This window comes from Raphanus sativus, chromosome 9 (assembly GCF_000801105.2).
Source record: "Raphanus sativus cultivar WK10039 chromosome 9, ASM80110v3, whole genome shotgun sequence".
Classification (NCBI taxonomy): domain Eukaryota; kingdom Viridiplantae; phylum Streptophyta; class Magnoliopsida; order Brassicales; family Brassicaceae; genus Raphanus; species Raphanus sativus.
Genome location: NC_079519.1, coordinates 24493403 through 24515834, shown reverse-complemented (window position 1 = coordinate 24515834; position 22432 = coordinate 24493403). Strand labels below are relative to the sequence as shown.

Sequence of the window (22432 nt, the reverse complement as noted above, 5' to 3'; positions counted from 1 at the left end):
TTTTTTATTTTAATAAGTAAATAAGTACTTAAATTTGAAAAAAATAGTTTCCAAAACAATTTTAAATTTCAAAAACAAAAATAAAAATTTAAAAATATATATAAGAAATAAATTTTGAAAAAGTATAATTCGAAAACTATAAAAATATTTTTATTTTATTATTTATATATCTATAAAGCAAATATAGAAGAGTCGTTTGCCTCTTTATTGAAGCCTCGTACTCTAGATGTTTGTGTAAACGTACCTCTAGAAAAGATAATTATGAATAATGATACCAAAATTGAAGTAGTAATATAATTCCCTTGTAAAAGTATTATATTAGGAATGAAGATATACGTGACTTGATTGAAACTGATTTTTGATATGATAAAATCTTTCAATAAAAATTTAAATTTATAATAATTTTTAAAAAAAATCTAGAAAATATGTTGTAGCAGTTTTTTTATTGACAAATCTTTTTTTTTGTCGACATTTTATTGACAAATCTTACTATTTAATATTTAAATATTAAATACATTATTTTAAAATGATCACATAAAACATGTTACAAGTATCATATTCTAAATTATAATACACTGATAAAAATTGTAGAATTATAAGTTATGAATATAATATATATAGTATATACAATACTAAAATAAAATTAATTATATGGGAAATATTTATAATTTGAAATAAAAATAGATAGTTCATATAAATCTGATTTACTTACCATAAACATACTTTATAATATGATAAATTATATATAGTTTTATCTTATATTTGACATTAAACTATACAATTCATATAAATGTGATATTAATAATATATATTTTATTATATGAAACATATTGTATATAGTACTATATTAGCATAATCTTTATTAATAATGTTATAAGTGTAGTGATTGGATTTGTATAAAATAATCTAGTGATTTGACTATCATATAATATTTAACTAATATATTTTTTTTCTTTACGAAATGAGTTTAGTTGAACAATATTTATTTATTTATTTTAAAATCAGTTTTTTGTCTAGTAGCCTGGACATAATTTTTTAGAAATAGTAATTAGGATTTTTTTTTTATTATTTATTTTTTTAAGCTGAAAAAATAGAATAATTATTCGGAGCCCGCAAACAGTGACGATATTGCGCAGGAATAGATCCTTAATCAGGGACTACAAAAGATTTTTCTGACACAACAACCTAAAAGGCAGGCCCTGCATAATTATTTTATTAACTTTTTAACAGTTAAGAATCACTTTAAATCCCGAGTTGCGGGTGCTCTGATAAGCAACTTATACAAGTCTAATCCTAATCAGAGTTGAGTCACATTTGAATTGTCAATACATGTTATTTTTGTCAGTTCACATTTTGAAACCAATCAAATTATCAAGATTCACTTAAATGTGTTCTTAATTAATAATACGATGTTACCAATTCACATGTTTACAGTTAATTTAATAAAGTTAACAACAAACATTTAAAAGCTATATTAAACAGGACTTTAAAAGAAGGGACCTAGGCCATATAGTAGTCAAGTATGATGTCCCCACTTCTCCATTGCAACCAAAAGTTCACATTAATTAAAAAAGTGGAGATTTTTTTATTTTTTGAAACTAAAAAGTTGAGATTTTAAGAAAGAGAACACCCCAAACAAACACAATATATCTTCTAACACCGATAATAGCAAATATATCACACACCACAGCTTTGAGATGAGCCAGCGTGTTCCATACTGCCACATCGATGAGACTCCGGCGGCCACCGTCCGCTCCACCAAAGCTGCAGATATCCCCATGTATAAACCTATATCTTTCATATAACTTGCTCAATATACATATACATAATAACTTACGTCTATTTATATATCTTGTGCAGGCTAAACTACGAGGTAGCCGAGCTCACATGGGAAAACGGGCAACTGGGGTTGCACAGCTTAGGTCCAACACCAGTGCCTGCTCCATCAAAGTATTTTACAGGAGCCGGTGGAACATTGGAGTCAATAGTAGACCAAGCTACTCGCTTTCCTAACCCTAAGCCCACCGATGAGCTCGTCCCATGGTTCCACCCCCGCTCTTCCACGGCCGGCTTGGATGCGCTTGTCCCCGAGCAGCAGAGCCACCCACCCACCCACGTGGACTCGTGTAGCAATGGTCATCCCATGGCTGGTGTAAAACGAGCCCGAGTAGCCTCAGGGTGGAGCACCGGCGGGAGCCAAAATCTGACCTTTGAAACTTACGGTTTCACCTCAACATCACTGGATGATAATTCCAGCTCCGGCGGGAAGCCTTGCACTAAAACCTCCAACATTTACGGTCATGACTCCGTCTGCCACAGTCGCCGACAGGCAATTCCATACTTCATAACGTTTTTTTTTATCAGAACCTTACTTCATAACTATACACCTTTTAATTAAATATTATATATATATATACACACACACATATATCACTTTCTATTTTTATTTTTTTTTGGTAAAATATCACTTTCTATTTTTTCTTAAATATAAAACAAAATTTTCCGAATTATAACAATTTAATTATATAGATGGAGGAAGAAGAAGAGAAGCAAGCGGGAGGAAAATCATCAGTTTCAACTAAGAGAAGCAGTGCCGCTGTTATTCATAACCAATCCGAACGAGTAATTCGTTAATTCAAACCTCTCTTTTTTTTAGGAAAAGTTTTATGTTATTCGTACTGTGTCGTAATAGTATTCAATAAAGAGAGAGATCGTCTCCTGAATGATTTTGTTGTAGAAGAGGAGAGAAAAGATCAATCAAAGGATGAAGACTTTGCAGAAACTGGTTCCCAATTCCAGCAAGGTACAACGTTTTACATGCATTATATATACTATCGCCGCTAAATTTTTCTTTTCCTCTTGCTCAACTGCCAAAATAAATTTATATGAGTATGCCCGCATATATAACAATACTGTAGGTTTTAAAATACATACATACATATATATTAGTTGATTAGTAGGCATGAAAATAGCTGTACTGGTGGACCAGATGGAAGTGAATGTGTCTAAAAAAATTGGACCTCATACGATGATGATTCTACTCCACACACTTAACCTCAGTCTCTTATTTGTTTGTCCCCCTCAAAAACTGATTTTACATCTATTTACTATTTGGTCCGGTTGGTCCATTCATACGACCTTAATTATCATATGCCGCCTTCTGTCTGTCGACTTAAATTCAACCAAACAATAAATTAATACTGTCGACCTTGCTGTATAATGTGTTATTGTACACGCATGCATGCTTGCCTAAATATGCTCATGGATCATCGCTTGATTTGTTTGGTCATCAAATAATGATTCAAAAGGAGCTAGCCATTTGATAAAATTACATTTTGGAATTAGACGGATAAAGCGTCGATGTTGGATGAAGTGATAGAGTACTTGAAGCAACTTCAAGCACAAGTGAGCATGATGTGCAGAATGAACATGCCTTCCATGATGCTTCCCATGGCCATGCAGCAGCAGCAACAACAACTTCAACTCTCTCTCATGTCCAGTTCCATGGGTTTAGGGCTTGGCATGGGGATGCCCGGTCTTGGTCTTCTAGACCTTAATTCTATGAACCGAGCTGCTGCAACGGCTCCTAATATCCATGCCAACATGATGCCGAACCCATTTGTGCCCATGACTTCTCCATCGTGGGAGGCCTCCTCTTCTACCGACACTCGATTTCAGTCTCCTCTTATCCACGATCCTATGCCAGCCTTTCTTTCACGTTCCTCGCAGGTTATACAATTCTTTGTTATTATATATAACTTGATGCTTCATTAATCTTGTCTGAATCTAAATAAACATTTTACCAATTGCAGCAAACGACGATGGAAGCATATAGCAGGATGGCGGCATTATATTATCAGCAAATGCAGCAACAGATGATACCTACTCCTTCAAATCCAAAATGATTATATTATTTAAAACTTAAGTTTACATATATGTATTGCAGATCTTCACCATACGCATTCCATCGTATTTTATATGTTTAGGGCATATAGGCTACACATGAACTTTATATGATTTACTTTAAAAAAAGGCCTGATTGTAATTATATCTCGTCCCAAATATGATATGATCATGTTTGAGTGATTATGTAACATCAGTGTAAACACACAAACGAACTCCAACTTTCTAAAGGAGAGTTATTTCAGTATAAGTACAGTATAGACAAGACCTTTCGTTTTCAGGATTTTAATTCTTTAACCAAGAATAAGTAAAAAGCCAAAAGGGAGAAACACAACGGCATATGCTCTGTCTGCAAAATTCCACAATAATTTGATGATAATGTTGTATATATGCTACACGAAACAAAAGAAAAAGGAACGCGAATATTTTATTTATAAAAAGGTGTTGTAAATGATTGGGTGTCAACATGTCGACTTGGCCCTGACTACCACCACAGGTTTGTAATCTAACTATTAATAACCAAAAGTGCCTCGAAAATAATGCCAAGTTTAGTAACCAGTCGTCATGACCACAAACCCCTAGATCCCATTTGTGTGTTTACTAACAGGACGTACTTTTTTTTTATAATTATGGGGATCCAACCTACTAGTCCCATGAAACCCATAGTACTCCATGTATTCTTGCGATTTAACAGTAGTTCGGATGGCTACACGGAATTTCGAAGCCGGATCCATATTGAGACCAAAATTTCTTCAAAACCACTAGTATACCACCGTATGTTTTTGTTTAGTTTCTTTAAAAACAAGAAGTTACACGACGATGCTTTCGAGGAGATATAGATCTAACGTTGGTTTGGCCATCACAAAAATTGTAAAAGGAGAAAAATCGAATCAGATAATTTCAAAGGTAAACAGTTGGTTTGATAAATTGATAGTAAGTATGATATAAATATACTTCCAGAAAATATGAATAGCTACAACTAAACGGTGGTTGAAATGTCTAAATTTCTATTTTTACTTATCCTCTTTAGTGCAATTTAGTAAGATCGAATCGTTTAAAAAAATTATTATGTCCTGATTGCAGACGATTAGATATTTATACTACTCCACATGTGTCGTTTCTAAACATGAACCGCAAGAAAATAAAGTCAAAAGTTGGGTAAATACGATTCTTTTCACACTAACAACAGATGAGAGATCACTATTATAATAGAATGCTAGTTACCTTACCCTACCTTACCAAAGGGGCAATATTTTCCCGATCCAATTGGCTAATTTGATGAATCTTAAAATTCACTTAGAAATAGGATCTACAAAATAGGGAACTTGATCGATAAATAAGTTTAATAGAAGAACTATGCTGTGAATAACTAGAGAAAATGGTAGTTTTGTTGATGATCATAGAACTTAATACAAGAAGTGTGTAGTCATAATGGAAATCGAATAATTTGTGTATAGTTTTGCTATTAAGCATTCGGTATCCCCCGTTCTTGGTTCCTTCTTCGTATTTTATAGATCTTTCCGACGAATCGTAATAGTAGCGCTTTCACGGCATGGATCATGTTGCTTTTATGATGTTGTTTAGTGCCTTTGACCTCTTCGAACACGGTTTGACTTGCGACCTCGAGACACTTGAATTGCGTAAGACGGGTGGGCTACAACCTTCACGGACCTTTGTTTCTTTCGTGGGCCTTAATGCTGGTTGGACTTTTCTTTGTTTGGATTATGATCTTGGAATGGAGCTGGAGCAGGGTGAAATCCGGCTATAACATACCTGAAAAAAAAAGCTATTTCTTTCATGGATAGAAGCACATGAAAGAAATATACCTCTTTCATTCCAGTCTTTGGAATACTCAACAATTTCCATTGAATAGGTCCCCGTTGTTTTCCAACAAAATAAACAGCCATGGTTAATGAGAAGCACAAATTTATCCCTTTTTCCAAGAACAAAAGTTACGTAAAAAAGGAATGTGGCACATTCGTCACAGTTCACCCAGTAGTGGATATCAAATACCTAAACGGGAAGTCACATTCGTCGAGACATTGTTCTACTTTCGCTCCCTTTCCCACTTTAACACCAAGTCAGCCTGATTCCTGATCAAGAAGTCAACAACTGTACCTACTACCTAGATGTCACTAGGTGGCCGAACCGGCCATGTAATTATCAGATCCACATATAAATTTTTTTTGGTCCAATTAATCTCTATAATATTATTTGAGAAATCAGTTTCTTATGTGTCGCGTTCACATTATTCTCATTGATTACATTGGTACGTTTAATGAATTATAAATATTACTTAAATACAATTATTGTTTTCATTGTTTTTTATTTAGTTTCCTTTTAAAATTTTCCATATAACATATATATTAAAAAAGAAAACATTTATTAATTTTAAAAATCAAATTTAAAAACGAAAATATATGTGTATATAATATGATTTCGTTAAAAAGGAAATTTCAAAAGATAGTAATATTCTATTTTAAAAATATTTTTAACTAACATAAAATATACTTTTGAAGTAATAAAATATTTGCTTTATATCTATTGTTTCTTAGATGAAAATATATATTTGTATATATCATGTGATTTCATAAAAACAAATTTCAGAAATATAATATTGGTATTAGAAAAATAAATATTATTTATTTTAAAAAACATAATTTTAATCAATACAAAATATACATTTTCAAAGTAATATAAATATTTTGATATATCTATCTAATTTCTTAAATGATTACATAAAAATAATTAAGTAACATAAACTGATATATGTTTAATTGACTAAAAATAGTTTATAATTAGTATTATTGAAATGTTTTATTTATTTTTCATATATTCAGTTGACTAAAATATCTTTCAATTACAGCAAAAAATATCTATAAATTATATTTTACTTATAATATGATTTCTCAAATACAATCACAATTTTTTACTGCCTATTCTTAAGAGATTTTTTTTTAAAAACTATCATTATAAGAATAAACATCTTTTAATCAAATAATTATAAAAATATTTAAATAACATAACACTATATACTTTCACGAGGTAGATATATTATATGTTTCATTATTACAATTGTATGTTTTTCTAATATTAAATTTGCTTTTAAATTTTATGTTTTCTGTTTGTGGAGTTTAGTATAACCATAATCAAAATACCAAAGTAAATATGAATTTTCATTTTTAGATTATTTAAAATAAATTTTAGTTTACCTTTCAATAAATCTAAGACATAAAATTATTTACAATTTATAAAATATTTTAATTATTGTAAATATTGATATGTGTTCATGAACTTCCAAAAATGTATCAGTTACTTATGTATAACTTCCTCTTGGTCATCACTTTATTTTCTAATAAATATATTTTTTAAATGAACATATAATTTGATAAATACTATGATCATACATGCACATTAAATGATAAATAAAATTAATTTGATTTAACCTAATTATATATACATTCATAACAATATTATATATTAATATATATAAATATATATAACAGTATTATATATTAATTATCAATTGGAATTTTGGTAAACGAAGCCTGACTATTTAATTTTATTAGTCCGACCAGGTAAACCATAAAAAAAAATTATATTTCAGTTTGAATTTGAAAGAATATATGTAACTCAATATATACTCACAATATGAGTGATTCGACTAATCAACATTATATCTAAAATAATAGATTATATTAAAATTAAGGAAGACAACAACCAACTTAAATGCAAATAAGAAAATTAATCAAAATTTTAATATATTTAGATTAAAATATTATAGTTGAATTTAGAAAAATAAATGCAATCCTATATATTTAAATGATAACTAAATCGACGGTTAAAAAACTGATTAGATATAATATATCTAAAATCATTTTCTAATTAAAGTAATGTAATATTATTAATATAAATTATGTATAAAATTATAAATTAATTTAAAACTAAACTATGTAGCAATCAATTATTATTGTATATTTATTTTATAAATATTTATATCCGTGCATAATCACGGAAAAATCACCTAATACTTTGAAAATATTAAAAACATACATCTTAATTTTACGGGGTGGTTTTGGACCATGCACATCGGCCAAGCTTTTCATAATATATTAAACATATAAAAAGTACTGACAATTTGGAAAATGATAGATGTATTGAAAGTCTCCAAATAAATGATTTTATTTTTATGTTTCTTTTTACTTTATTTTTGTTAGTATTGTTCTTGAGAAGTTTAGAGATATTCTTTCATACCGGATGTCTATAAATCGGCCATCTCAAGCCCTAAGCCAATGATTCTCTTGCTTCTAGCAATGGCCAGATCAGCGAGCTGGCCTACCAAACAACGTGACGTCAGCCATTAGTTTAATTCTGCATAAGGCCGGTCCAGAGGACAAGCCATCCAAGTAACGGATTAGGACATCCAAATTAGTGAGCATATTTTTCCTTAAAAAAACTTAGTTGTATTTTAAGTATAAATTTTTGTAGGTTTTCTTATTAAAATATAATTTACTAGGCATTTTTAGTTAGAATAAAATTTGTTAAAACTCTAGTTCTAATTTCTCTTGAATTCATATTTGAACAATTCCAAAATTATGAATTAGTTTTTAGATTTGTGTTTAATTTTTTTTAAAAAATAATAGATGCAAGTGAAGATATTTTGAGGGCATTATGTTTAAATATGGAAGTTTCTTTAAGGAATGTTACGCTTTCATATATAATTAGTGATGATTTCTTTGAAGAACTAAAGATTTTTCGATAATCAATGTCTAAAAAAAATTGAAACACATTTTTTTATCGCATATTGTTGATCATTTCGATGTAGTCGCCACAGCTGAAAGAAGTTGTTCGAAATTGATGCTAATAAAGATTTATTTGCGGTTACCAGAAAAAATAAATGAATTAGTTATATCATCAATTAATATGGTTATGATTGAAAGAATTGACTATATGATTTTAAATGATGATTTTGTAGAAAAAAATGTAAGTAAAAAATTATATTTCTAATAATAGGTGTATATAATATCACTGTTTTTATAAACAGATTGTAGGTTTTGATTTTTTTAATGAATATTACACTATTTTTTACTGTTTCGAGATTTCGATAAAATATGTACAAAGACATAGTTTTAAATTCTGATTGGGACAATACCAAAGGTTGGTCGGGCACTGCTTCCGCAATTGGAAAAAATGTTAAAGAGTTCAAGCGCGGAACAATTCCTCGCTTGCGGGAGCCACCACGAGCGGCTAATAACACTTAACCAACGGGTGATGAAACCATCGGTCTTATTAGTTACTTGTTTCTTTACCATCTCTCACGCACAACTACAGAAATCTGATTATTAATGGCCTTCTACGTTAGGCCCATTGAAAATCCTCGATTAAATTAGGGCCCAATGAGTAGGGACAAGAGTGTCTGATGATGTCTTGCATTGTGTAAATACTAAATAGGCCTTGTCGGGTAATTTTAAATTACATCAGTTGGACAACGAGTTTAGAAGAGACAACATCCTAGTTCTAACAAGTTGCATTGAATCCATTAAAATAAATATAGCAGTGTCTCCGAGAATCGAGAAGACACGCATTGAGTTTAATTGTGGTCGGAAAGATAGCAAATGGAATATAAGTTTGTGCAGCTTTGCTTAGAGAGTTGAATAAGGATCTTGTTGGCCACGAGCTTCTCCCTTTTCTTCTTCTCCGCTGCCTACCTGCCGCACCCTTTGGGTCAACACTTAAACCTTCCCCTTCACGTGTAACTCTCTCCACTACGGGTGTGCGTTGACCATGTCTATTTTTTTTTGTCATCTGTTAGGTTAATAGGTGGTGATGAACACCAATATTCAGATACAAACCATCAGCGAAGGGTGAAACCCAACCAAAAAATAGGGCCTATGCCACAAAGAACTAAAGAGCCCATTTCCTGAGAATAAACCACAGACAAAAGTGACATTCTCCATACACCCCAAAAAATGCATCCATAAACAGGTCAAACTAAAAAGAGGGAGAAGCTTCCTCACTCTCAAACAGATGACGCAACCAAAAAGGTCCTCCCGTTGCAACATATGATTGAAGATAACCGCCCTTGGCAGCACTTTGAGCTATGAGGAATGCCCCTCTATTGTTTGACTTATCTTCCTTTACCAGCCTCCACCATTCCAACCTTCTAAGTCTTTTCTCCAACTCACAATGCTCCCACTTGAAGTTAGGCCAAGCTTGAGGTCTCAACATCACTTTGACCAGAGTGTCATCTTCGAAAGCAATGATGACTCTATTGAGATGATGCTCAGCAAGGCTTTCAAGGGACCAAACAGTAGCCTGCAGTTTAGCATCCTCAAGCGATCTAACATTTAGGAACACTCTACGGCTATGCATCAGCACCTTCCCTTTATCATTTCTAATGACCCATGCTCCCCCACCTCTTGTCCATGTCTATAAAAAATATCTTTTTTATTCAATATTCATATTGATATAAAAAGATCTTTTATGTATGTATATTGATTATGCTCCATAATGCAGATCTTGTTACGTGTATTAAACAATGGTTGATATGTAGGATTACGACTGAAACATTGGAAAAATCGAGTCCGGTCAACTGTCTAGCCGGAAGGAATATATAAAATCACGTTCAAAATTGAATTATATTCCATTTTAAATACACTTATAAATTCTTTAGTATATATGTATTGTACTTGCTACCGGCCTTCTTATAACCTTCCTTCGAAGTATTGCGAGCTTGAGTGATCTTAAATCCAGCTCATCCACATCTATTCACGTGCCATGCAAAAATGATGCATATATATATATATATATATATATATATATATATATATATATATATATATATATATATTAAGAACACTCATAGACATGTAATTATTATACCATCGACCCATATAAGCTAAGCTCACATATAGAACAACTCTCGCATCAGTTCCTAGATTCACCATGGAGGCTAACAACAAACTGATCCTCTTGTTACTCATCTCTGTGCTTCCTCACATCATCTTTTCTTCGGCAACCTCCGCGTCAGCAAAAGAGTACGACACGAAGGCATACGTGGACTCGTGGTGCCGGACAACCTTATACCCGAAACTGTGCGTCCGGTCGTTGTCTCGTTATGTGCGCTCACGAGCTATGCAAAATCCTCGAGACCTGGCCCGATTCGCGCTCAAAGCAAGCCTATACCGAGCCAAGTACACTAAGGCGTTCTTGTTAAAAGAAGTGACGAAACTGGAGACGGTGAGGCCCCAATACTACCCATTGATTCACGACTGCTTGACTCAGATCAGAGACAGCGTGAACCAGCTGAGTCTAGCAATAGGGGAGCTGGACAGGGTTAACAGGAGAGGCGGAAAGAGCCAAGTAGATCTGGACTGGCACATAAACAACCTGCAGACGTGGACAAGCACAGCTCTCACAGACGCCGAGACATGCGTGAGTCAGTTCCCGGGGCGGAGGATGAGTAAGTTGAAGGCTACAATCAAAGGAAAAGTGAAGAACGTGGAGGAAACAACAAGCAATGCCCTCGCCTTCATCGAGCACTACGCTGCTGCTAGGTACAGAGCCAGACGCCCCTGAACGTTACGTTGTGTCTACCAACTTGTTTTCTGATCATATTTATATGATGCTTTTAATTTGCTGCCTGCTACTTCTTGATCTCGTCGTAATTAGGTATACGGATGTTCTCTGTTTGAATACCAATATATATATATATATATATATATATATATATTTGTAATGTTACCCAATCGTGTAAATCCAAAACGTTCATATTATAGCATTCCCTATATATTATTTGAATATCTCGGAGAAATAGCTGACATGTCATCATTATATGCATTTCTACATAACAGATTAAATAAAATTTTCATAAAATTAATTTCAATAACCCACACCAAAATTCAACTCTTCAAAATTTTCTTAAGTTGTGTAGTATATATTTTAAATAAGGATAGAGTTTATAATAAATAAGCAGTTGAGAAATTCAGTTTATTCCTTTTGTATGTCAACGATTTTTACAAGAAACGAGTTTATAATCTTTTGAAAAATACGAATAAACATCTCATAGTAACATTTGGACCCAAAAAAAGACCCATGACTTATATCTTACAGTAAGATTTTAGTCATGGATCTTATGTTTCTTAAATCTTACGAACTTGAGATGTTTCTACATTATCTTTTTTTTTTTACATTAGTAAAAAAAAGATTACACTAATGTAATCTTTTTTTAGTATAAAAAAAGATTATACTAATGTGATCTTTTTTTAGTAAAAAAAAGATTATACTAATGTAATCTTTTTTAGTATAAAAAGATGACTTATTCTTGGGTTCACCCCCTATGGTGAACCTTTAGATTCACCAACCAATAGGATTCAAGTATTTCTTATTTAATATATTTTTTAAAAAAAAACAAAATCTTCTTAAATTATATTATGTTTTTAAAATAAATAGCTAAAAATAAACAAAAACAGTAATAATTGAAAAAAAAAGATTTTTTAATTTTTAAAACTATGATTCATCCAACGGTTTAGTGTTTACCCAAGGGTTTAGGGTTTCCCAATGGTTTAGGGTTTAGTATTTAAGGTTTATGGTTTAGTATTTTAGGTTTAGAGTTTTTGTTAAAAAAAAATTTTGCAACTACAACTATTTTTATTTATTTTTACCTATTTATTTGAAAACATAATATAATTTAACAATATTTTATTTACTTTTTAAAAAGATATTAAATATAAAATATTTGAATCATATTGGTTGGTGAATCTAAAGGTTCACCCTAGGGGGTGAACCCAAGAATAACTCTAAAAAGATTATACTAAAAAGATTATACTTAAAAAAAAAATATTGGGAGAAGTCAAGTTGAACCCTAGATAGAGAAATCAAATTTTCATGGCTTAACCATCTAATTTTTTTTTTTTTTTGGCTTAACCATCTAAACTACTAACAATTTTGAAAACCGTGGCCGAGATTTTTTGTTTTTGTAATATATGACCCGAAACTATTGCTTCACTTGCCTTAATAAAGGGACAGGCCTTTACATTGTTATTACTCACTACTTAATTACTTATAATATATACAACTTATTAAAAGTTTATAAGAAAGATCAAGTTGTGCTTATTAATCATTTGAAAAGTATAAATACTAATTTTATACGTGTTTTAATTCTTTTTTGACAGTTATATATAGTATAAAATGAAAGGGACATTAAAAATAATTTAAACTATATTTACCTGTATTCGTAATTTCCTGGACTTGGGTATGTTAATGAATATACCTTATTCTACTCAAAAATTGTATTATTAACAATGATATAGAAATATATTTAATACCATAATTACATGATATTTAGCTTGTACGGAAATTTTATATAAATTCTCATATTTCATTCTAGTCGGTTATAAGTTGGAAAATATTAAAAACATAACTTGCGGATAAAGTTCCGAATATTTTAGGAATACATATGGTGTATTAGTATGTGTCGTTGGAACTTCAAAAACATTATCTCTTTTGTTTACAATGCATGTTAGTAACGTTGTTATTGAGCTGAAGCCATTCAGACTGATGTGGAAGATAAGGATAATAACCCTCCTGTGACAAAAAAAAAAAAAAAAAAAAAAGATAATAACCCTCATCGATGCTGATGTGGGTTTTTATCGATACACGTTCGATCTACAATAGAATAAATGTTTGAAATTGTCCTCACCTATCGTGCTGTATGTATTATAATAGTAACTTTATCATAAACATCCCTTATATATTAAGATAGAAGCACTTTTAGAGACTAACCTTATGTTCATGTGTTATTAACAAGAATGTCATTTCCTATGTGGCAACACCATATTCCTTCTCAACCTTTTTGTGTAAAAATCCTCTTCTTACTAGACTTATTATATTTTTTGCCATTGTGGATTACTAGTAGCTTAACATAATGTTTTAGTCATATTAATTGATATTAATTGGTTATGTGCATTGATATGGACGATAATATCAAATCCGATAGAGTTTTTATAATGTTATACGAAATTAATATGATAGTATATGATATCTATAGTCACAATTGATAGGGTTTTGACTATATATGATTTATATTTTTATAATATTATATTTCTTTACGACTCTAAATTATAAATGATATTTTTTAGGAACTGGAAAATATAAATGATTCATAATTTTGTTTTTTATAAAACTTTAGCATATGACATTTATTTTGATGAATATTTTTTGTATTTTATGGGATACATGACATTTATTTTGAAATAGACAATGCAAATTGTTTTATATTATAATATCAAAATGTCTTATATAAAAATTTATGAGAAATCTTGAAAATTATAAAATACATTCAAAAAGGAATTCCATATTAAATTTATTGCAATCCCTAAATTTTTGCAAAAATACTTTTGATTACAAAATTATCATAAATGATGACATATATATTTAAAATGGAAATTTATATAATTCTTTCTGATTAAATTTAAGGCAAATATCAATCTTTAATGTGGACTTCCTTAATTTATGCCATATGCATATAATACTTTCTATAATTATCTGAAAATCTCTGATTATAATCATATACGAAATTAATAGGATAGCCTAATATATATAGTCACAACTGATAGAGTTTTGACTATATATACAATTCATATTATTATAATATTTAACTTCTTTACGATTAATAAATGATACAAGACATTTTTTAAGAGATTAGAAAATATACAAGAATCATAATTATGTTCTTCTATAAATCTTTAGTACATGACATTTGTTTTGAATAATATTTTTTAGTTTATGAGATACATGATATTTATTTTGTGATTGGACAATACAAACTGCTTTATATTGTAAAATCAAAGTCGTATATAAAACATTATGAGCTTACATTCAAAAAGGAAATCCATATTATTTTTTTGCATTCCCTTAAATTTTTGCAATAATACTGTTGATAGACATTTAATTTGGAAATTTATATAATTCTTTTCGACTAAATTTAAAGAACAAACCATTTTTAATGTGTAATTCCTTATTTTTCGCCATATGTTTATAATACTTTCTATTATTCTCTTGAAATCTAAAATTATAATCCTAAATGAAATTAATAGGATAGTCTTATATATTAGTCACAAATGATAGAGTTTTGACTATATATATACGATTCATATTTTTATAGTGTTTAATTTTTTTATGATTCATACAATTCTTTAGGGACTGGAAACTATGATTATAAAACTTTGGTATGTGACTTTTATTTTTATTAATAATTTTTGTATTTTATGGGATACATGATATTTATTTTGAGATAATATAAACTGTTTTATATTGTAAAATCAAAATGTTGTATATAAAAATTTATGAGCAATCTTGAAATATTATAAAATACATTTTAAAAAGGAATTTCGTATTAGATTTCTTCCAATCTTTTAATTTTGTGCAATAAATGTTTTACGAAATTATCATAAATGGTGACAGACATTAAATTTGGAAATTCATATAATTATTTCCGATTAAATTTAAGAAAAACATCATTTTTAATGTGGATTTCTCAATTTTTGCCCTACACATATAATACTTTATATAATTGTCTAGAAATCGACGAACAATTAGGGATTTACAACATTACTTTGTGGCAATATCTAAATATATCAGGTGATGAGAAAAGAGATCGAATCCAACATTCGAACCGTAGCCCATGATCTCATGTCCCATCAAGATTTTTTAGTAAAAACATTCTTTATAAATAAAAGAAAAATCAAAAGAAACTCATATGTATTTTGAATCATAATGGATATGTTCGATAAACCCACTAAATTTACTTCAATTTATTTATATTCTTTCTTACAACTTTTATGTACTTCAAAATCAGTATGATTTTAATGAAGTATAACGATTTAACTTCGATAATAAGACAATTACATTTGTCAACCATAATAAAATTATCATTATCCGGATACTTCAATAATTTTTTAGTAAAGGATCTCTTTTACAATTTTGAGTCCTAATAAACCCACTAAATTTACTTCAATTTATTTATATTCTTTCTTACAACTTTTATGTACTTCAAAATCAGTATGATTTTAATGAAGTATAACGATTTAACTTCGATAATAAGACAATTACATTTGTCAACCATAATAAAATTATCATTATCCGGATACTTCAATAATTTTTTTTGTTAATTGAAAAATTCAATAAACTTCTAATCCCAAATTGGTTTTCCTTACATTAATCTGTATATCAACATTACTTATGCTAATTATACCAAATATAATATGTCATTTTTATGTTTTCAATATCTCTAATTAAAATTTATAATTTCTTTTGGTATGTTCACTCCGCACAGGGTGCGTGTGATCACCTAGTATATATTAATGCTCATTAGTGTAACATGAATGTTTATAACATTATATCAGTTCTATATGGTACTTGATCTAACACGTACTTTAACTTATTTGTTAAACAAGGTGACAAGATACACGCCTCTGTGAAAGTTAATTCAGTGAACCAATTTGATCATTTCGATGTAGATATTATAGTAGTGAGTTTTGGTTTTAAATATAAGTGCATAATCCACATAGTAATACGTAAGTTTATATTTAGACACACAAACACGTATATAAATGTAAATGAATATTGTAAATATTATGAAACTAATCAGTCCAAAATTTCTTTTGAATATCCGTTATTTTAGTGTTGAATCTTTTTATGTAATGGTATAAACTTACAACATAGCATAAAATTTGTAATCCTAAAGATATATATTATCTGTATTAAGAACAGAAGTAACAAAGCCCGTCTAGCTCAGTTGGTAGAGCGCAAGGCTCTTAACCTTGTGGTCCCCCACGGTGGGCGATTTATTTTTGAATTTTTATCGCTAAAAAATAGCGGAATGTTTAAGTGGGGCTTTTTTTTTGTAAGGTTATCAATCCAAAGACCCATAGTACAAATATTATTTTCTCAATCCCGGCCCAATGACTTCATTTGCTCTACAAACACACCGGCACCGCTGCTACTCCATCCTCTTCTTCTACTCATCATCGTTGATCAGTGGATCCTTCGCGATTCGATTAGTAAAATTAGAAAGATGGATTCGATCCTTACCGTAGGCATCGCATCTGTTGTTATCGGTGCGTTGATAGCCGTCTTCTTCTTCGGCAGCTACTTGAGGAAGCGGACATCGGAGGTGCATTCCATGGCCAAAGCGGAGCCTCAGGAAGCTCCGATCCGGGTTGTTCCCAAATCCAATCCCAAGAAGAATCATCCCAAATCTCACGCCACCGACAAGGTATCATCTTCTTCATTTTTGCTTTTAGGGATTTGAAATGAGTTAAGTTTGACATTTATATTTTTAATTAATAATGGCAGAATCAGAACAAGCGTCATCATCCTCTAGACTTGAACACGTTGAAAGGACACGGTGATTCCGTTAATGCCCTCTCTTTCTCATCTGATGGAAAGAGCTTAGCCACAGGTCTTTCCCCAAAACATGCTATATAGCTTCACATTTTTGTTGATTTTAGTAAGTTATAACCAACTGTTTCTGTTGATTAGCTTGCGGTGATGGAGTCATCAGAGTTTTCAAGCTAGATGATGCCTCAAGCAAAAGCTTCAAGTATATATATCTTCTCAATACACTTTGGTTGATGTTTTCTCTTGAATCTTACTCTCTTAATTCTTTTTTTTTCTTGCAGATTTTTAAGGATCAATCTTCAAGCTGGAGGACATCCGACCGCTGTGTCATTTGCAGATGATGCCTCCTCTATTGTCGTGTCTTGTCATACTATGTCTGGTTCGTCTCTCTACATGTACGGTGAAGAAAAGAAAACGGAGAACCAGTCCAAGCTTCCTCTTCCTTCCATCAAATGGGAGCGCCATAATATCCATGACAAGAGATCTGTCCTTACCATCTCTGGAGCTACCGCCACTTACGGTACTGCTGATGGAAGTACTGTCATTGCCTCTTGTTCCGAAGGTATGTGGCAGGCCTCAGATAATTTAACACATTACTGCAGAGAATCTCTAGTTATAGTTATAAATTGTTAGAGGGTGTGTGTGGCCTCAGATAGCTATGACTATTGAATTTGATGCAAAGTGAATTTTCTTAAAAACCCCACAGGGACTGATATCATACTTTGGCATGGGAAAACTGGGAAGAATTTGGGACATGTTGATACAAACCAGTTGAAGAACCACATGGCTGCTGTCTCACCTAATGGACGGTTTTTAGCTGCTGCTGCATTTACCGCTGATGTCAAGGTCGGTGGTGATTTATTTATTTTTTACAACCATTATGTTATTCCTTAGGTTGTTGAGTGTATGTATGCGTGACTTACTACTTTGTACGTGTGCTTTTTCTCTAGGTCTGGGAAATTGTGTATCAGAAAGATGGTTCCGTCAAGGAGGTTTCAAGAGTTATGCAACTCAAAGGCCACAAGGTATAATAATCCTATGATCCACTTCTAGACTCCCTCTCTTGAAATGTTTTGTTGTTTAAACCTATGCTATGTGCTACGCTATGCCATCCAGAGTGCAGTGACTTGGTTATGCTTTTCTCCAAACTCTGACAAAATCATTACCGCTTCTAAAGATGGTTCAATAAGACTCTGGAACATCAATGGTTAGTATAATGCTTATATATCCACATGTGAGCAGATTCCTCGTAGCCTGTGTCTGGGATAGAATGCATTATTCTTTATTTTATCACACATATAATAAACTGATGAAAGGCATTGGGTGTGAATTTGATTTTGAAGTCCGGTATCATATGGATGAGGATCCAAAGACTTTGAAGGTGTTCCCGATTCCACTTTGCGATGCGGGGGGAAACCCGTTGCACTATGATCGGCTCAGTTTGTGCCCGGAGGGGAAAATATTGGCAGCCACCCATGGTTCCACATTGCAGTGGTTATGTGCTGAAACTGGAAGTGTTCTGGACACTGCTGAGAAAGCCCACGAAGGTGATTCTTCTTCCTACCCTTGGAAAAAAGTTCTGTTTTAAAACCTTTCCAGAGTAAAAGCTAAACACTCTTTTTGCAGGGGATATCACATGCATTTCATGGGCACCCAAGGCAATGACAGTTGGTATGTATCCATCAACCTGTGTAGCAGATGTTAGTGATAAATGTGACAATATATTCTGAACAGTTGGGAGTTTGGTTGTTTCAGGGGAGAGAAAGGCGCAGGTATTAGCGACAGCAGGGGTTGACAAGAAAGTGAAGCTGTGGGAAGCTCCAACGTCGCAGTCTGTCTAAGACTTTTACTGCAATAGAAAGGAAGTCGGATGTTTTTTATTTTGTTTTTCTGTTGAGTCCTTCCTTTAGTTGACTAAATGAGGAGTATCTTAGTGAGCAAGCGAAAGAATTAATGACAGGAAAGGTTGAAGTTTCTTCTTTGTCACCTCAAGTGTCTTTCAACTTTTTTGACATTTTGGGTTTCTCGGAAAAAAATACTGTTCTTATGTCTCCAAATTACTCTGAGAAAGAAACAGAGAAATCTGAAAGAGAATAAAAAAGTAATACGGACTCAAAAATGTAGTAGTAATTGAATTGCCAAAAAGGGATTTGACGCCTTCCACTTGTGTGTTATTCTCTGGGACTCTCACGGGATTCCTCAGGTCAAGCAAGAGAAGAGATCTTTAGGATACTCAAAGCCCCATGGCCTTGCTCTTGATCCACCTTTACCACCTTATTAAGAAGGCCGTAAGCATCTAGAGAGGAACAGGAAGGACAAATGATTCCAAGTGCAGTAGGATTCAGCAACTCGCTCGCTACTATAAGAAGCTAGCACCCTGGTTGCTTAATAAGTACAGCTTTGGGGCTAGAGGAAGACTTGCTACCTTTTTTGGTTTTGTTTTGATGAGTTCTATATTTCGTTAATCATGATATGATATCTGTTCCTCTTCCTTGTTTACTGTTAAGAGAAGGTATATAATAATGAAATCTCCATTGAATCTTATGCTACGTACCCATACGATCAAGAGAACTGAGAGCTAAATAAGTATAGTGCTGTGAGCAGGATATATATATATATATATAAAAGGACAAAGAAAAGTAATAATCTCAGTTTATGCTTCTCTCGTGGAGTATAAATGGATGCTTAGAAACATATACGGAGAAGGAAGAAAGACAACAAAAGGAGGAGCAAGTGGAAACAATCACAAGAATCTCAGAATCAGAAAAAAAAAAAAAAAGAAAGAAAAAAGAGGGGCTTACACAGCTACAACAAACACAAGTCAAGAACAGGATCGCATCGATAATGAATCAAAATCAGCTCGCAGCTTTCTTTCCGCCATTGTAGTAACCCAAATACCATCTAGCAAACTTCTTAAGACCCGTCTGAAGATCAGTGGTAGGCTTATAACCAAGCTCCCTCTGCGCCGAACTGATGTTAGCATGAGTGAACGGCACATCCCCATTCCTCGGCATCTTCACAACGTTCCTCTTCGCCTTCACTTTCAAAAGCCTCTCAAGGATAGTGACGAGATCAGTCACAGGAACAGGCGAAGTGTTGCCCAGATTAAAAACCCTCAGCTGAGCCGCACCACGCTTCTTACCACCACTCCCAGTGCTCTTCTCCGCCGTGTCCAAAGCCCCCAAACACCCTTTCACAATATCGTCAATGTAAGTAAAATCCCTAGCAACCGTCCCGTGGTTAGCTCCTTCAAACACCGAGATAGCCTTCCCTTTGAGAATATCCCTCGTGAAAAAGAAGTACGCCATGTCCGGTCTCCCCCACGGACCGTAAACCGTGAAAAACCGCAAACCGGTTAACGATAAACCGTATATATGGTTATAAGTATGCGCAATCTCCTCCCCAGCTTTCTTAGTAGCTGCATAAAGAGAAGCAGGCTGATCGGTTCTGTCCTTCTCCGAGAAAGGCACTTTCGTGTTCAATCCATAGACAGAGCTAGAGGAAGCCCACACGATCGCCGGCTGAGGATTCGCCGACTTGCAAACCTCGAGGAGGTTAACGAACCCAGCGATGTTGCTGTGGACGTAGGAGCTAGGGTTCTCCATAGCGTACCTGACACCGGCCTGAGCGGCGAGGTGCATGACGTGGGTGAAAGGGACGACCTCGAAGAGCTTCTTGAGGAGGGCGGCGTCGTTGATGTCGCCCTCGACGACGAAGACGCCGCCGCGCTCGAGGAGGGCCTGGCGGGATCGCTTGAGGGAAGGGTCGTAGTAGTCGTTGAAGTTGTCGAGGCCGAGGACGCCGTCGCCGCGGCGTTTCAAGGCGGAGGAGACGTGAGTGCCGACGAAACCGGCGGCGCCGGTGACGAGGACGGAGACGCCGCGGGAGGAGCGGGTGCGGACGTGGGCGGAGGATCTGACGCGTTTCTCCCAGGCGGGGCCGCCCCAGGAGGGGGAGGAGCGGAGGGAGCGGCGGGAGGGGTCGGCGGCGGGGAGGGAGGAGGAGGAGGAGGGGGAGCGGTAGAAGAAGATGAAGATGAAGCCGAGGAAGACGAGGGACCAGAAGGCGAGCTTGGCGGCGGATGATTGCCAGCGCGTGCGGTGGAGGAAGTAGGGGGATTTGTCGATCTTGAACTTGCCTGGAGTCGAGGGTGTATCATCGAGATGCTTCATCTTCCTTTCGCCTAAAGAGAAGCAGATTCAATATATTTTACCACACGGTTTCAAAGATAAAAGGAAGAAGATCTCAGAGGAGGCCTTTGAATTGAAATTGAAATTGAAATTGATTGATCTACAATGGAGGCGATAATGTCGTCCCGAGAATCTTGAGCTTTCTTTCCTTTGGAGGCGATCTATTATTATTATTGATCCTTTTTTTTTTTTTGAGATTTTTGGGGTTTGTTTTGTTTGGTGAGAGTTTATAGGCCCTCCGACTTGAAAGGCAATATCGAAGATTTTCTTTTCTTCTTTTTCCTATTTTTGTTTTCTTTTTCTCTTTCAATTCTTCACGCAAAACTATGTCATATAGATACGAATTACACAGGGGGAGAGTAAAAGCAACTCCAGTTAAATTATCATTTCTTTTTGAGAAAAGTTATATTATCATTTCACATGATTTTACTTTGTTATTTTATTTCGGATTTGGTTCAAATCTATTCGAGTGGTAGATTTTTAGGATCAATTTTTTTAACTTCATTCAAATATATTTTAATTCAATTCAGATCTTTATAGGTTTGGTCTATGATAAATCACTAAAACATACTTTTTAAAACATAATATATATTTTAAATTTATCAAAATATAAATTTAAAAATAAAATAATAGATAACATATAAATTTGAATAATGTATGCAAAAGTACATAAACTTAACATAAAATTTGGTTTGATTTAAATATTTAGATAGAGAAAATAGATATTTTAAGTTTTTTTTTAGATTTTTAAGTATTGCTTAACTATTTATTTTAACTATTAATATATAGTTCAAGTATTTTAAATAATTTGAAAATATCTTATATATCTTAGATATTTTCTTGGATGTTAAATATAAAAATAACTAATATATTTAAGTATATAAATCTCACTTAATATATTCGAATACGAGAAATATTTCAGTTCAAATAAGTTTGAT

At 32.8% G+C, this 22432-nt stretch overlaps 4 protein-coding genes across 5 annotated transcripts; 3 read left to right on the top strand and 1 right to left on the bottom strand.

Moving 5' to 3' along the window:
* Positions 1–1557: 1557 nt before the first annotated feature.
* On the top strand, positions 1558–4094 carry LOC108827151 (transcription factor UNE10-like). 2 transcript variants are annotated; one of them, XM_056994081.1, is made up of 6 exons: positions 1558–1780; positions 1861–2329; positions 2530–2622; positions 2741–2803; positions 3346–3729; positions 3813–4094. In XM_056994081.1, exons 1-6 carry the CDS (start codon positions 1698–1700, stop codon positions 3903–3905), a joined length of 1185 nt encoding a protein of 394 aa, XP_056850061.1. In that variant the 5' UTR covers positions 1558–1697; the 3' UTR covers positions 3906–4094. The 2 variants fall into 2 exon arrangements, with proteins under 2 accessions (XP_056850061.1, XP_018456003.1); XM_018600501.2 differs by having other exon boundaries at positions 1565–1780; positions 2738–2803.
* Positions 4095–10770: 6676 nt separating this feature from the next.
* On the top strand, positions 10771–11643 carry LOC108826889 (pectinesterase inhibitor 9). Its single transcript, XM_018600232.2, has one exon. It carries the CDS (start codon positions 10849–10851, stop codon positions 11479–11481), a length of 633 nt encoding a protein of 210 aa, XP_018455734.1. The 5' UTR covers positions 10771–10848; the 3' UTR covers positions 11482–11643.
* Positions 11644–16864: 5221 nt separating this feature from the next.
* On the top strand, positions 16865–19361 carry LOC108827821 (uncharacterized). Its single transcript, XM_018601316.2, has 10 exons — positions 16865–17179; positions 17260–17365; positions 17446–17506; positions 17586–17866; positions 18011–18150; positions 18255–18329; positions 18421–18511; positions 18648–18851; positions 18931–18975; positions 19060–19361. Exons 1-10 carry the CDS (start codon positions 16979–16981, stop codon positions 19143–19145), a joined length of 1290 nt encoding a protein of 429 aa, XP_018456818.1. The 5' UTR covers positions 16865–16978; the 3' UTR covers positions 19146–19361.
* A 577-nt stretch (positions 19362–19938) lies between these two features.
* Positions 19939–21756, bottom strand: LOC108827822 (UDP-glucuronate 4-epimerase 3). Its single transcript, XM_018601317.2, has 2 exons — positions 21599–21756; positions 19939–21487 (listed from the first exon to the last, which is right to left on the bottom strand). The coding sequence occupies exon 2, from the start codon at positions 21474–21476 to the stop codon at positions 20160–20162; it is 1317 nt and encodes a 438-aa protein (XP_018456819.1). The 5' UTR covers positions 21477–21487; positions 21599–21756; the 3' UTR covers positions 19939–20159.
* Between the last annotated feature and the right edge of the window lie 676 nt (positions 21757–22432).